Source organism: Boleophthalmus pectinirostris, unplaced genomic scaffold (genome assembly GCF_026225935.1).
Source record: "Boleophthalmus pectinirostris isolate CB_2022bp ecotype Guang Dong unplaced genomic scaffold, ASM2622593v1 HiC_scaffold_16, whole genome shotgun sequence".
In the NCBI taxonomy this organism is placed as follows: Eukaryota; Metazoa; Chordata; class Actinopteri; order Gobiiformes; family Gobiidae; genus Boleophthalmus; species Boleophthalmus pectinirostris.
In genome coordinates, this window is record NW_026571095.1 from 28838108 (window position 1) to 28851797 (window position 13690).

The following is a 13690-nucleotide window of genomic DNA, read 5'->3' on the forward strand; positions in this document are numbered from 1 at the left end:
CCGAGGCCTCAGACACGTCGAACCATTTGAAACAATATTGCGACTGAGGTGTCAATGCTTCACGAGGCTCCATTCGCTCATCACTAGCGTATACTAGTCTGTGTGCTCTTATTCTTATACTTATACTTAAACATTCTAAAGCGATTCAGAAAAGGTTCATTGTCCTGTTGATGTGACTTTTTCAGTATTGATACCTGCTCAAATGAATATCTAGCTTCAATACTAGTTTTGGTGTTGATTAGTATCTGATTTTTGATACTTTTGAGAACCTATTGACAGGTAATACGTTTCTCATGTCCTTGCACTTGAAGCTAAACAGGTTTCATTAAAACGCGCCTCGTCATTACGGCTTCATTAAGTGGAGAGAGGGAGAGTGTGATCAGGTTCATTTAGTGGAGGCCAAATGAGCTGAACTCATCAGCCAGTCATTTCCATGTTGCCTCATAAAAAGTTATTGCTTTCATAATTTGAAAATAACAAGCTACAAGAGTGTCTTACTAATGAGAAAAATACACTCAACTTATCAACAACTCAATTCTTTTTTTTTTTTCAAATAATACATATGATTTAATTCAGGGGTAAATTCTCTATACGCTGATATACAAATCTTTGGGTAAATAAACGTGGTTGTATTGTATTTGCTTTACATTTTCAGAGCTCATTGGTTTTTCTTTTTAAACATCACAAAAACTTTTCTAGAGCTTTTGCAGAGGAGCGTCGATCTGCAGCGTGGGCGTTCCAGACGGGAAACAGAAACTCCCTAAAGGGCATTCCTGTAGAGTCTAATTAACCAATCAGAAAGAGCTTTACACTCTTCTGCTTTTTCGCTTCATCTCGGCAAAAGTCAGTACTGTTTATGGTCAAAGCAAAGCGGCAACCCGTGTGTTTCAAGAGGTTATGTCCGTAAGTATCGGCGCTTTCCGTTGGCAAGGGACACGGTTTGAACAGAGGTTTGCAGTCACACACATCTGATTCCCTTTTGCAGTTATGAAGTTTGCAAACACATTTCTCGAACCGTTTTCTGTTGTTAGGACGTCCGACAACCACACAATTACGATGTCCGAATCCTAAAACTAAAACATGACGATATCAGAACCAGAAACAAAAGCGATATGATTCAAAAGACTAGAAAAAACTGGCTTTGTCAATAGACTCCTCCCACTGGGAAAACAAACATGGCGATTTGATGCTCACTTTTTCGGAAAATCCTTCCCAGTATGTATTGCGCGATGACCGGAAGTCCGAAATTCTTGATGCATCTATTGCTTTGGCACACAGAGGACTGAAAAACATGATGGATTTTTGCAGAATCAATAAACAAAACACTGAACTCTTCCTTCATACAACGTGCGTCATCTCAAGTAAATCTGATTTCACAAACATGCTTGGTCCTGGCTCAAGACGTACCAGAGGGTGTGGGGGCCAGACTGACCTGGCATTCTACATCCTGGCAAGCACAATACAATATCCTCAGCAAAACAAATTAAACTATTGGACAATTATCGACTAACAAAGCTATACAAGTCTGATATTTCCCTAAGGAGGCACATTTCCTTACCTTTAGTGCAGCAGGTGGGTGGTTCTTTTCCCACAGTGATGCCAACTAAGCCTTTTTCCACATTTGTGCTGATTTCTTTTCTTTTCTTTGCTCCTGAAATATACAAATCTTCACTTAAAGCTGCACTGTGTAACTGGTGTAACTTGAGATCAGGGCTGGGTATCATTAATAACTTGATGATACGATACATACCTTGGTACAGAGCGGTTTTGGTTCGATACGATATATTTCAAATCGATTTGATACGGTTCAATAAAAAATAAAGGCTAAATCATGGCTGTGATACTAATAGTCTTCACTTTGCACAAGAAGTGGTTTAACAAACATTTTAAATCATCAAAACAATGAACATGAACAAGTTTCTTACCTCTAAACAAGCAACAAAACTGTAGCGCTGTAACAAAATAATTCAGTAAAATATACCAGAAAATACTTTTGGCGATATATCAATACAGCAGCCCACGATATCGATACTGTTTAGATTAAACGATACGATATATCAGTATTTTGATATTTTTGCACACCCCTTCTCGAGATGCACCGATCCTGCCTTTTCAGTTCTGATACTCATTTCGATACTAGAGCCTCAAGTATCTGCCGATACCTGATATCAACCGATACCAGTGCAGAGGCTGAAAATAGTTTTTAATTCCTTTCGACAAAAATAAAATAAGACTAAACTGATGCAAATGTGTTATGTGCATTATGTTATTTACCTCTCAACTCACCACAGAACAACTTTGTGTAAATATAAAATCAAACATTATGAGACTTTCAGAGCCAACTACGACCAGTCTAATTATGATCGATTTATATGTCCAAAAAGGATATCGGCTAATTGGAAGTCAATATCTGATCCTGCAAATTTTTCTGTATCAGCGCTGATATTCTATACCAGAATCAGATTGGTGCACCTGTAAGTATAATTGGTGGTAACATGGTATTGCTTTGCCTTAGATCAGGGGTGTCAAACTCATTTTGTTCCGGGGGCCGTATCCAACCTACTTTGATCCCAAAGGGGCCGGATCAGAAAACTCATGTCATATAAACCCCAAAAATAATAATCAGTTCAAATATTTGTGCAGAGAAATGCAAATCTATTACAGAAATCGTTTTTTAATTGATGAAATCTTTCTTTTACAAAATATTATAATATTGTGAACAACCTGAAGCTTTAAGAAAAATTCTATTTCAGCACAATGTTTTAATATGAACTTGTATGTAAATAGGAATAAGTCCATTTTTGTTGTAAAATCCTGCACTCGGCTCCGCTTTTCTCATGTTGGACATTTTTCTGATGAGGGTGTCACGGTCAACAGTCAAAACGATCGTCCTTTAAGAGCGTTTGGAAAGAGACAAGTCTTCATTTGTGCTGCTCTGGTGGGAGGGGCCACGTACAGAGACACTGTAGACGCTGCTGTGATAAACACCACAGAAAATTAACAAGATTTTAATAGAAAATATAATGAAAATATTTTAGTAGAAAATCACCCCAGGGCCACATTAAAGATCTTGGAGGGCCGGATCTGGCCCCCGGGCCTTATGTTTGACACCTGTGCCTTAGATGTTCCAGTATGGCATTAAACTCATCAACTTTGTATTTATTAACTTACAGATGTTATTAGTACTAAAAAAAAAAAAAAAACTTTGAAAAACATGCTGTCTTACTGCGAGATATAGATATGTATGTTTATTACCAACATTTTCATGGAGACAAGAAGGAAATCTACACTTTTCTGCACCTTTAAAGGACCTAAATTATGCTATTTTCTGATCCAAGTTATAATGTTTGGAGATGCAGACAAACTAATCTCAAGACAAACTAACATCTCACCTATTTTAGCCTCTCTCCATTGGCTTCCAGTGTCTTTTGGAGTCAATTTTAAAATTATTTTATTTACTTTTAAATATTTGCAAGGCCCAGCACCCTCCTACCTCGCTGACTTGATCGACCCTTGCGCCCCCTCTCGCCCTCTCAGATCTGCAGACCAGCTCCAACTCCAGCTTAGTCCAAAGACTAAACTTGAGCTTCGGGGAGGCCGTGCATTTTCTGTTGAGGTCCCTCGGCTGTGGACCCAGTTGCCTTTAGAGATTAGACGGGCGGAGTCTGTACCTGTTTTTAAATCATTCCTAAAAACGCACCTTTTTTTCACTGGCTTTAACAAATAACATGTACATTTTTTGTTGAGTATCTTATTGTTTTCTGTGTTTTTTAGTAGTTGTATTAAGTTTGTATTGTGTATTTTCTTGTACTGCGACTGTCCTTGTCTATTCAATGTTCATGTACAGCACTTTGGCCGGCTGCAAAGTTTTTAAAGTGCTTTATAAATAAAGTTGGTATGGTAATAATAAAGTGTTTCTCGAACATGTGTGAATGAAACAAAACAAACTCCAGGTCTGTTTTTGAGGAAGCTAACCTGACTAAAAGCTCACAAGTGTCAATTTGGTGTAATATAGAACCTTTAATTACAACAATCAACTTAGAAAAGAGCCACCACGAAGTCAATAGAACCAGATAAGGTTGCTGACATGACAGAAGATGGAGTACACTTAGAAGATATTGAACAAAAACCTTTTTAAATGTGTAACTGGAGCTGTGACCCTGGTTGGTTCTCAAAGACTTGGAATTGGATTAGGATAAATCTATTTTCCCCAGAGAATGAGCTGGTTTTGAGGAGATAAGCTGCTTACAAACTGATAACTGATAACCGTACGGCCCCAGCACCGTGATTTAGTTTAAGAGAAATAGAGGAGTCAAGATCAAATTAGACAAAACCCATGAAATCACAGCCATTGTTATTAGAAAAACTTCCATAGAGGAGACTACAGAGGCCCCCCGTAGTCTCAAATTCTCCCCCATGGTAACGTGGAGGCTCCGTCAAATGATTTTTCTTCATGGAGATGTGATTGTCTTTGTCTGGAATGTTCCACAGTGTGGCATTAAACCTTTCTGTCTTCACGGAGACCAAACCGGACCAAGTTACAGGTCAGATCTGTGGAGAAAGGACCCCGGCTCACAGTCAGAATGTCTGTTTGTCTGTTTTTCTAGGCGTTTTTGAGCTATAAAACCACCTGTAAGTGAATAAATGTAAACTAGAGCTGTTTAATGTCACACTGTGGAACATTCGTATCCGTAGAAACAAGCAGGCAATGGACCACCCCAACCGAAATGTTACATAATGCACCTTTAAGATTAAATATAGTCAGTAAAAGTCATTTATACTCCAGAATCAATGGGAAACACTGAATTAGACACTATAGTAAGATTATTTTTTCACCTTGGGTATTATTTTGAAGGTTATTTTTTCATGTAATAATTTTGTTTCTCCACTGTGGACCCTGAAGGACACAGAAGAGGGACACTTTTGGCTCTTCCACAGGATTTGCTGACCCTTCTTGACCAGTCCTCCTGTTAAACTGCACTGAGACCTTTGAAAAATAAAGGACACTGAAAAGTAGAAATGTTGCTGTAGCAAATCTTGAATTTCCCTCAGGATCAATAAAGTCTCTCTCTCTCTATATATACATAAATTACATTTGTACAGTTTAGAGTACTTTCTAGCAGCATACTTTTACTCCTACTTGAGTACAGGGTTCCCAGTGTTTTCCGTGACTTTTCCATGACTTTTCATGACCTTAAGTGGATTTTCCATGACTTTATGACACCTATATTTGTAGAATTTGCTCATTTTAAGACTAAATATGAAATGTTAATCCTTTCCACTCATCTTATGGTTTGGTTTTTATAGTTTTTTAACATTCAAAATACTGTCAGTGCATTTATTGTCATCTTTTTTGAACAAAAGGCGCATACGTTTGGAAATAATCATAACAGTCTAATGAGAACTTAACAGAACGTTGTAGTTCCGTGAAAGAGATACTAAAATGACATGACTTTGCATTACATGACCAGGCCTGGATTTCCAACTTCCATGACTTTTCCAGGATTTCCATGACAGTGAGAACCCTGTGAGTACTAGTTTTATGTTTTTTGCTCTGCTCCTTCAGGTATGACTTAGTTTGTCTTACTTTTGTGTCCGTCCTTTAGGCTAATGTTTTGTCCTTCAGATTACATTAACTTCAAATTATAAATCAGATCTATCACATCATCCTGACAGTTACTCTTCAAATTTTTCTTACAAGAGTGACCAGACGTCCCTATTTACCTGGGACAGTAGCAGTTTTGAGCGTCTCCTTCTCGAAAATCAGTGAGAAATGTCCTTGATATCCCCATTTTTTGCCAAAATGAACCCCACCAACAGTAAAGAGGAGGATATATTGTCCTTTGTTTCACTAAAATACAGAAAACCATGCTTGAAAACGACCATAAATCCAAACAATGCAACAACAGGAGTCCCTCAGATTATGACTAACCCATGAGTATGTCAAGAATGGACAAGGTTAAGCGCTCTTTTCACAGTTTTACTTAGAGCAAACATCCCAACCCAGTGTGTCCAGTTTGGAAATTTTGAAAATCTGATCACCTCAACTCTTACTTGAGTAGTAGTTTTCTCAAATACATTTTTACTCTTACTTTAGTAGTTTCTTGGACCACTACTTTGTTTATCTCCTTGAGTAATATGATTTTGAAATAACATGACTCTTACTTGAGTAAAATTTTTTGGCTAATCTAACCTTCATCTGCTAATTTCTTTCAAAAAGTCAAATTAGTTTACAGTTCTGGCTGCTAAGAAATGGTGTTGTAGTTCCAGAAGTAAACTACAAAATATTACTATAACTATGATTACCAGATTTTCAAAAATAAAAGCAGGGACTCGCCCGGTTTAGGTGATTATAATAAAATTGTAAAATGAGTGCGTATTTAAGGAGAATTGTTCTGCGTTTGACCAATTTATGACAACATATGAGTCAGCATAGTCACATTTAATTTGTGTTTTGGTCATTTTTAAGCAGCTTTTCTGTATTTTACCAAAACAAATGACAATGTATGCCTCGCTTTACTGTTGGCAGGTATCAGATTGGTCAAAAATAGGGGCATTTCTTTTATAAAACTGGGACAAATGACTGGTTTTATATAAATCTGCTGGGACAGGGGACACAGGGCTCCAAACAAATGGTGTTGTAGTTCCAGAAGTAAGCTACAAAATATTACTATAACTATAATTACCAGATTTTCAAAAGCAAAAGCAGGGACACCCCCAGTTTAGGTGATTATGATAAAATTGTGAAAGGACTGCGTATTTAAGGAGAACTGTTCTGCATTTGGCCCATTCATTACTAAAATGTGAGTCAGTATATTCACATTTTCTTCGTGTTTTGGTCATTTTTAAGCAGCTTTTCTGTATTTTACCAAAACAAATGACAATGAATGCCTCACTTTACTGTTGGCAGGGATCATATTGGCCAAAAATAGGGATACCTGGGACATTTCTTGCATAAAACTAGGCCAAATCACTGGTTTTGTATAAATCTGGGCAAAGGGACACAGGACTCAAAACAAATGGTGTTGTAGTTCCAAAAGTAAGCTACAAAATGCTATTATAACTACTTTTAACTACTTTTAACACATTTTGCATTCATATTATTATTTTTTTATTCATGTACACTTACCATGTCAATTTCTCTTATCCAGATTTATTTTGTCCATTCTCTTCAAGCCACTCCACGTTACTGGAGTGGCTTGTAAAATAAGTGCATATTTAAGGAGAATTGTTCTGCATTCGGCCCATTTATGACAAACATATGAGTCAGTATAGTCACATTTAAATTGTGTTTTGGTCATTTTTAAGCAGCTTTTTCTGTATTTTACCAAAACAAATGACAATGTATGCCTCGCTTTACTGTTGGCGGGGATCAGATTGGCCAAAAATAGGGATACCTGGGGCATTTCTTGCATAAAACTGGGACAAATCACTGATTTTGTATAAATCTGCTGGGACAGGGGACACAGGACTCCAAACAAATGGTGTTGCAGTTCCAAAAGTAAGATACAAACAGTGTTGGGAAGGTTACTTTAAAAATGTTTTCCCCTACAGATTACAGATTACATACACCAAAATGTAGTTTGTAACGGAATCCATTAAGTCACTTAAGGTGAGTAATGTAATCTGAATACTTTGGATTACTTGATTTGCTGTAGAAAAGCAAAGACTTGGATATCGTAATATAAGATGTTTTGTCTGTTAAAAGAAACTAAAAGAGCCCAGACTTTCCTTAACCGTATTAAAATTTTATTGATAGAAGAGGAGGAGACATGGTCCGCGCAGCATGATTTAGTCCTTTTAAATCCTGTTAAATCCTGTTTTAGTCCCGTGTTAGACCTGGTTTAGATCCAGATTAGACCTGGTTTCAGTCCTGATTTTGTCCTGGTTTAGTCCTGGTTTAGACCTGGTTAAGATCTAGTTTAGACCTGGTTAGTTTCCAGCAATGAGTGGAATTACCAAAAAAAAAAAAAAAAAAAGGGATTTAGCCCAAAATGTGAAAACAGGAAAATACCGCCGTGTAATCCATTTATTTCAACAAAGTAACTGTAATCCAATTACCACTCATGGAAACAGTAACTATAACTAAATACAGTTACTCATAATTTGTACTCTGATTACGTAACTCCGGGTACATGTAATCTGTTACTCCCCAACACTGGTTACAAAATGCTACTATAACTACTTTTAACTACTTTTAACACATTTTGCATTCATATTATTATTTTTTAATTCATTTACAACACGTACCCTGTCAATTTCTCTTCCCCAGATTTATTTTGTCCACTTTTCTCTTCAAGCCACTCCACGTTTTTTTCTTCTTACTCTTATTGTGAAAACCCCGGACCGGAAGCATGGGTGGAGCTTCGGGATTATTCACTTCCTTCTTCCGCACGGCGCTAGGATAACAACAAATGCACCATGAAGTTACCAGTTTTATTTTTAATTTTCGCCGTGCATTTTCTCTCGGGGACTGCACACATCGGGGTGAGTGTGGTGACTTTTCAGAAGCGTTATTGTTAAGTATAAAATGAATCGGGTTTATTTTATTGAGCCGAGTAGTTGTGGTTTAGCCTGTGCTAGCTGTCATTCAAATGTGCATGTTTTGATTGGATGTTTTGGACGATTATAAACAAAATCTACGTTCCCAGACTTAATATATTTGCTTTTATTGTCTAGAAAAATGTGGGGAATTTCTTTAGCAGCCAGCACACCAACAACTGGGCTGTTCTGGTGAGTTAAATATCGATTGATTGAATGAAAAAGTGAAAATCGAGGCAAATTTTTGTTGTGTTTTTGTTGTTTTGTTGAGCAGGTTTGCACGTCGAGATTTTGGTTCAACTATCGTCACGTGGCCAATACTTTATCCGTGTATAGAAGTGTCAAGAGGCTCGGTATTCCTGACAGGTAACTAACTACTGTGCTACAGATGAGTGAGAAATGCCTAAAAAATACTTAAATGCACTGGAACATCAGTCATGCTTGATTTTCTAATGTTCTAGGTCTGTTTTTAACTTGAATTGTACAAAATGACAGTTATAGTTACATGTGCACTGAATTAATATAGTATTTTTTTTAGGGGTGTGCAGAAATATAATATCGTATCGTTTAATGTGATGATACAGTATCGATATTGTGGGCTGCTGTATCGATATAGCACCAAGATTATTTATTTTTGGTATATTTTACTAAATTATTTTGTTACAGCTACAGTTTTGTTGATTGTTTAGAGGAAGGAAACTTGTTTATGTGACACATTTGACATTTTCACTGTTTTGATGATTAAAATGTTTGTGTTTCATTTGAACTTTGCACAAGAAGCGGTTTAACAAAGACTTTTAGTATCACAGCCATGATTTAGACATTATTTTTTATTGGACCTTATCGAACTGATTTGAAATATATCGTATTGAATTATATCGAATCGTAAGCTCACTGTATCGAAATATGTATCGTATCGTGGCCTATGTATCGCGATATGTATCGTATCGGCAAATTCTGAATGATACCCAGCCCTAGTATTTTTTGAGTTTTAAGATTATTTAAATGACATGTAGACAGCAAAATCACCAGATTTCTTTCTGATCATAGTCCCTCTGATCACTCACATTTGATTTTGCAGTCTGCATGTCATTTAAAGATCCTAGATTAAGCCAAATTGACTTTTGTGAGCTTTAAGTCATGTTATAATGTAGGGATGTAACGATATCCAAATCTCTCGATACGATATTTTCACAATATGCATCTCACGGTACGATATTTATTGTGATTATTGTGAATATGCTACTTTTCTGTCATAACCCAAGTAATTAAGATTGAAATCTGCTTAATAACAGTTGTTTTATCATATAGATTGGACTAAAACATAGCAAAGGATCATGGTCTACGTAGTTCTGTCTGTTTTTAAGATGTTGCTGCACCATAACAGTGAATTTAAGGAAAGAAACTTGTAAATCGATATATTGTGATGGTCCACGATATTATTGTGAGACTTTTAATGATACAATAATACGATATTTTGGTTATTGTTACATCCCTGTTAGAATGTTATTACCTCATCAAAAACATGCGTGGAGTTGCGTTTTGTTTTATTCACACATGTTTGAGTAACACTTTATTATTAGTCTGTCTACATCTCCAAAGCTCAAAATGCTCTTTTCCACTTTGTGATGTCATGAAATGGTAGTTTTCAAGGTGGAAAATAGTGTTTTCTGGGTGAGAAAAGAACTCAGCCTAAATATGCAGGATTTGTGTGTTAAACATGTGTGAGCATATGAACAAAACACAAGTACAAGTATGATTTTGATGCAGAAACGACATTATAATAGATCAGAAAATAGCATAATATGGGCCCTTTAAGTAATCTTCAAGCTCCAGAAATCATATTATAATCAGATTTTGTAAGCCTGGCCGCTGTTGGTTGGTGAATCAGTGTTTGAGTTACTGTAATTGAGTATTTGGCCAGGCAATATTTAAATTTAATTGTGATTTCATCCATGTGACACTTGTGGTGATATTATCAGATCATGATTTAGTATTTCTCCATTTAATGCACTTCTGTTCTCAAACACGGACTTTTTTCCCCCACCTAATCCTCCCGTTGGTCTCTGAGTGATTGACAGGTGGAATTAACCAATCATGTAACTTGAATCATAAAGTCAAAATTGTGATCTGGCTGAAAGAAAACCTTGACATACATATTTTGGCTCAGTGCCCTTCCCTAATTTGGGTTACTGGATCTGGCAAACTCCAAGTGGACACTGACAAAATAGAAAATTAAATACTTGAAAATAAGGTTAAATATTTTCAAAAACAGACAGTGAGACATGATGGCAGTAGTTTTACTCTTGTTTTATTTACAGCAATACTCAAAAAACGGCTTGACTTCCTATTTTTTGTCAGTCTAATGTAGTTTTAGTTATACCTCAAACATGACAACATCAACAAAGATTCCCAGGATCTTTCAAGGAAGAAAACATCACCATACAACCAATGACCTAATAAAAATGCATTTGTTTAATATAAAGCGTTTTCTGATGCTCAAAGGTGCTTTACAGTCTCATGCATTATTTATTAGACCTTCCTACTTTGGATGGAGAAACCAAAAGTCAATCAAATATTACTTTATTGCCCAAAGGTAAATATGTCTCAAGCAAAGTGACTCTTGAATATACATTACACATGAATGGGTAAAAAGGGCAGATATGGCACACAGCATGCAAAGTACAAATAGTATAATCAGAGGTGGGTAGTATTAAGTTACATTTACTTGAGTACTTTTCTAGTAGCATACTTTTACTACTTGAGTAATTATGTTTATTGAAGTAACAGTACTCTTACTCTTAAAAGCTTTATGTGACAATATGAAACGATTTGAACATTTGTGTTTCTTGCAGCGCTCCTTCAGATGTGATTTAGTTTGTCTCATTTTTGTGTCTGTTCTTTGAAAATACCAGATTTTATGCATTATTTATTTGAAATTACATTCACTTCAAATTATAAATCAGACTCTTACTCTTTTAACTACTCTTACTTGAGTAGTAGTTTTTCCAAATACTTTTTTACTTGAGCTATTTCTTGGACCACTACTTCTGCTTGAGTAATAGCTATTATTTTGAATGACTTTACTCTTATTTGAGTACAGTTTTTGGCTACTCTGTCCACCTCCGAGCACAATATTTTGAGATTAAACTGACAAAAAAATCATATAACTAATCATAAAAACATCAGTGTGTATCCTTTTTGGACGGAGAGAGGAAAAAAATCATTGGTTGGCAAAACTTCCCAAAAAGAACCTGACCTGAGGAGAGATGTGCTCCTCGTGGACGGTCCAATATAGAACTGTCTAAACTGTTGCTATGACATCCAGTGCAATAATAACGAGGCTGTACTTGTTGCTGTAGCCACATAGTGCTGATGCTGGCGGACGACATGGCGTGTAACCATAGAAACCCCAAACCGGCCACCGTCTTCAGTCACAAAAACATGGAGCTGAACGTGTACGGGGACGACGTCGAGGTGGACTACAGAGGATACGAGGTGAGATACAGACAAAGGACTGAAAAAAAATAAGTTTATTACTTCTTCCCAAAAAGCTAAAATATGAATAAAACATTTGTTTTTTATGAAAAAGCTGGATTTGTGAATCAATTTGTGAAAAGCTGCAAAGTGGATTTTTTAAAAGAACATAAACAACAAATGCCATCAACAAGGACATTAAATATATATCTGCTTACGGTTAGCAAATGGGCCCAAAACGTGAAAATAAAAAAATTTATAGTTACTGTATTTTTCAGACTATAAGTTGCACTTTTTTCTACTGTGCAGAAAGAGCCTCTGTCATGTCTGTATCATGTCAGTCGATCGCACCATTACTTCTGCACCACTGAAAATTTAACATTTAAAATTTTTAAAGAAAAACAAAATGAAAATACAGCTACAAACGCCTCTCCCTCCTCCTCCTTACGCCAGAAACAGGTTTGTTTACAGCCGGTGCACTGCAATGATGTAAACAACTAATACAGTGTTGGTTAGGCAAGACGGAGAAGTGAGGAGCGAGGGGAGCGGGTGTGCGGACATTTCGTTCGCGGACGAGAAGTGAGGAGCAGGGAGAAGAGCGGAGCAGGGAGAGAGGAGAGGAGAGGGGAGCGGTGCGCGGAGATTCCGTGCCCGGAGAAGTGAGGAGCAGGGGGAAGAGTGGATCGGGCAGCGGGGACAGGAGTAGGAAAGGGGAGCAGAGAAGGTTGCGCGGAGATTCAGTGCGAATGAACTATACAACACGCAGCAGCAAACTCTTTCTTTGCCTTGAAAATTAAGTTCAGACATAAGATATCGCTTTCGTGTCCTGAAAACATTTGTCTAGCTCTTGGAAATAAAGTATCATTAAGCAGAAGTGACTGTAGTAACGTCAGTCTTTAACCCTGCGTTGCTTCAGTCACACCATTTTTTCAAGAATCACCTTAGTTTGCTTCGTACTTTTCCCCTTGTCTTCTTCTTTCTCAAAACAGACTTTCTGCACTGCTCCATTCTTGTGTCTCCTCAAAAAAAGCCGCTAAGAACTGTTGCGTTGGTGGAGTAAACAGCGTCTGTGCGTCTTGCGTCTGTGGACTCTGACAGGCGTACGTAAACCACGTACCGCGCGCGCGCAGGCAAGTCAGTCGGTAGAAATGTAGGGAGATTGATTGACAGCCTGTCAGCTAACAGATAACGAGGCAGTGTCGTTATCTATTCAAATGTTTAGCACGTCCATTTTATTTCTTTTTTTTTGTCATCATAATTACAAGGCTACTGCACCTCTATAATCTATCATTGACAATTTGAAACAAAAAAAACAAAACAAAAAATCCTCCATACAACCTTTAAACAAACTTATAAAGACGACTGAGAAGACTGAACACAAATGTCCCCAAAAAGAAAATCATATTTTACAGATTACAAGCTGCAAGCTGAAAACAGTAATCGAGCAGCAGAAAGAAAGTTTGGAGTGAGCGAGAGTGCACGCTCCCAGTTGTCACAAGTTATAAACTGTCCTGGAAGTCATTGGATGCATCGACAAATTATGGATGTCAGTGACACCAAAACCATCCTGTCGGGATTCAGAAAGGCCGCAATAATTCTAACTGGAACTGGATGGAGAGTTTGGTAAACTTGTTCTGTTCTGTTGTTTATGTTATAGTTTAATCTGAAGAAC

The 13690-nt window shown here is 37.0% G+C and overlaps 1 protein-coding gene across 2 annotated transcripts in view; it reads left to right on the forward strand.

The window, feature by feature from the left end:
• Positions 1–8375: 8375 nt before the first annotated feature.
• pigk (phosphatidylinositol glycan anchor biosynthesis, class K) overlaps positions 8376–13690 on the forward strand; it is a 102686-nt gene continuing 97371 nt past the window's right edge. For both annotated transcript variants that reach the window (XM_020941033.2, XM_055151583.1), the window contains exons 1-4: positions 8376–8487; positions 8680–8733; positions 8816–8907; positions 11904–12039. In XM_020941033.2, the coding sequence (XP_020796692.1) occupies positions 8422–8487; positions 8680–8733; positions 8816–8907; positions 11904–12039 (348 nt within the window). In that variant the 5' untranslated portion in view covers positions 8376–8421. The remainder of the gene's footprint in view (positions 8488–8679; positions 8734–8815; positions 8908–11903; positions 12040–13690) is intronic.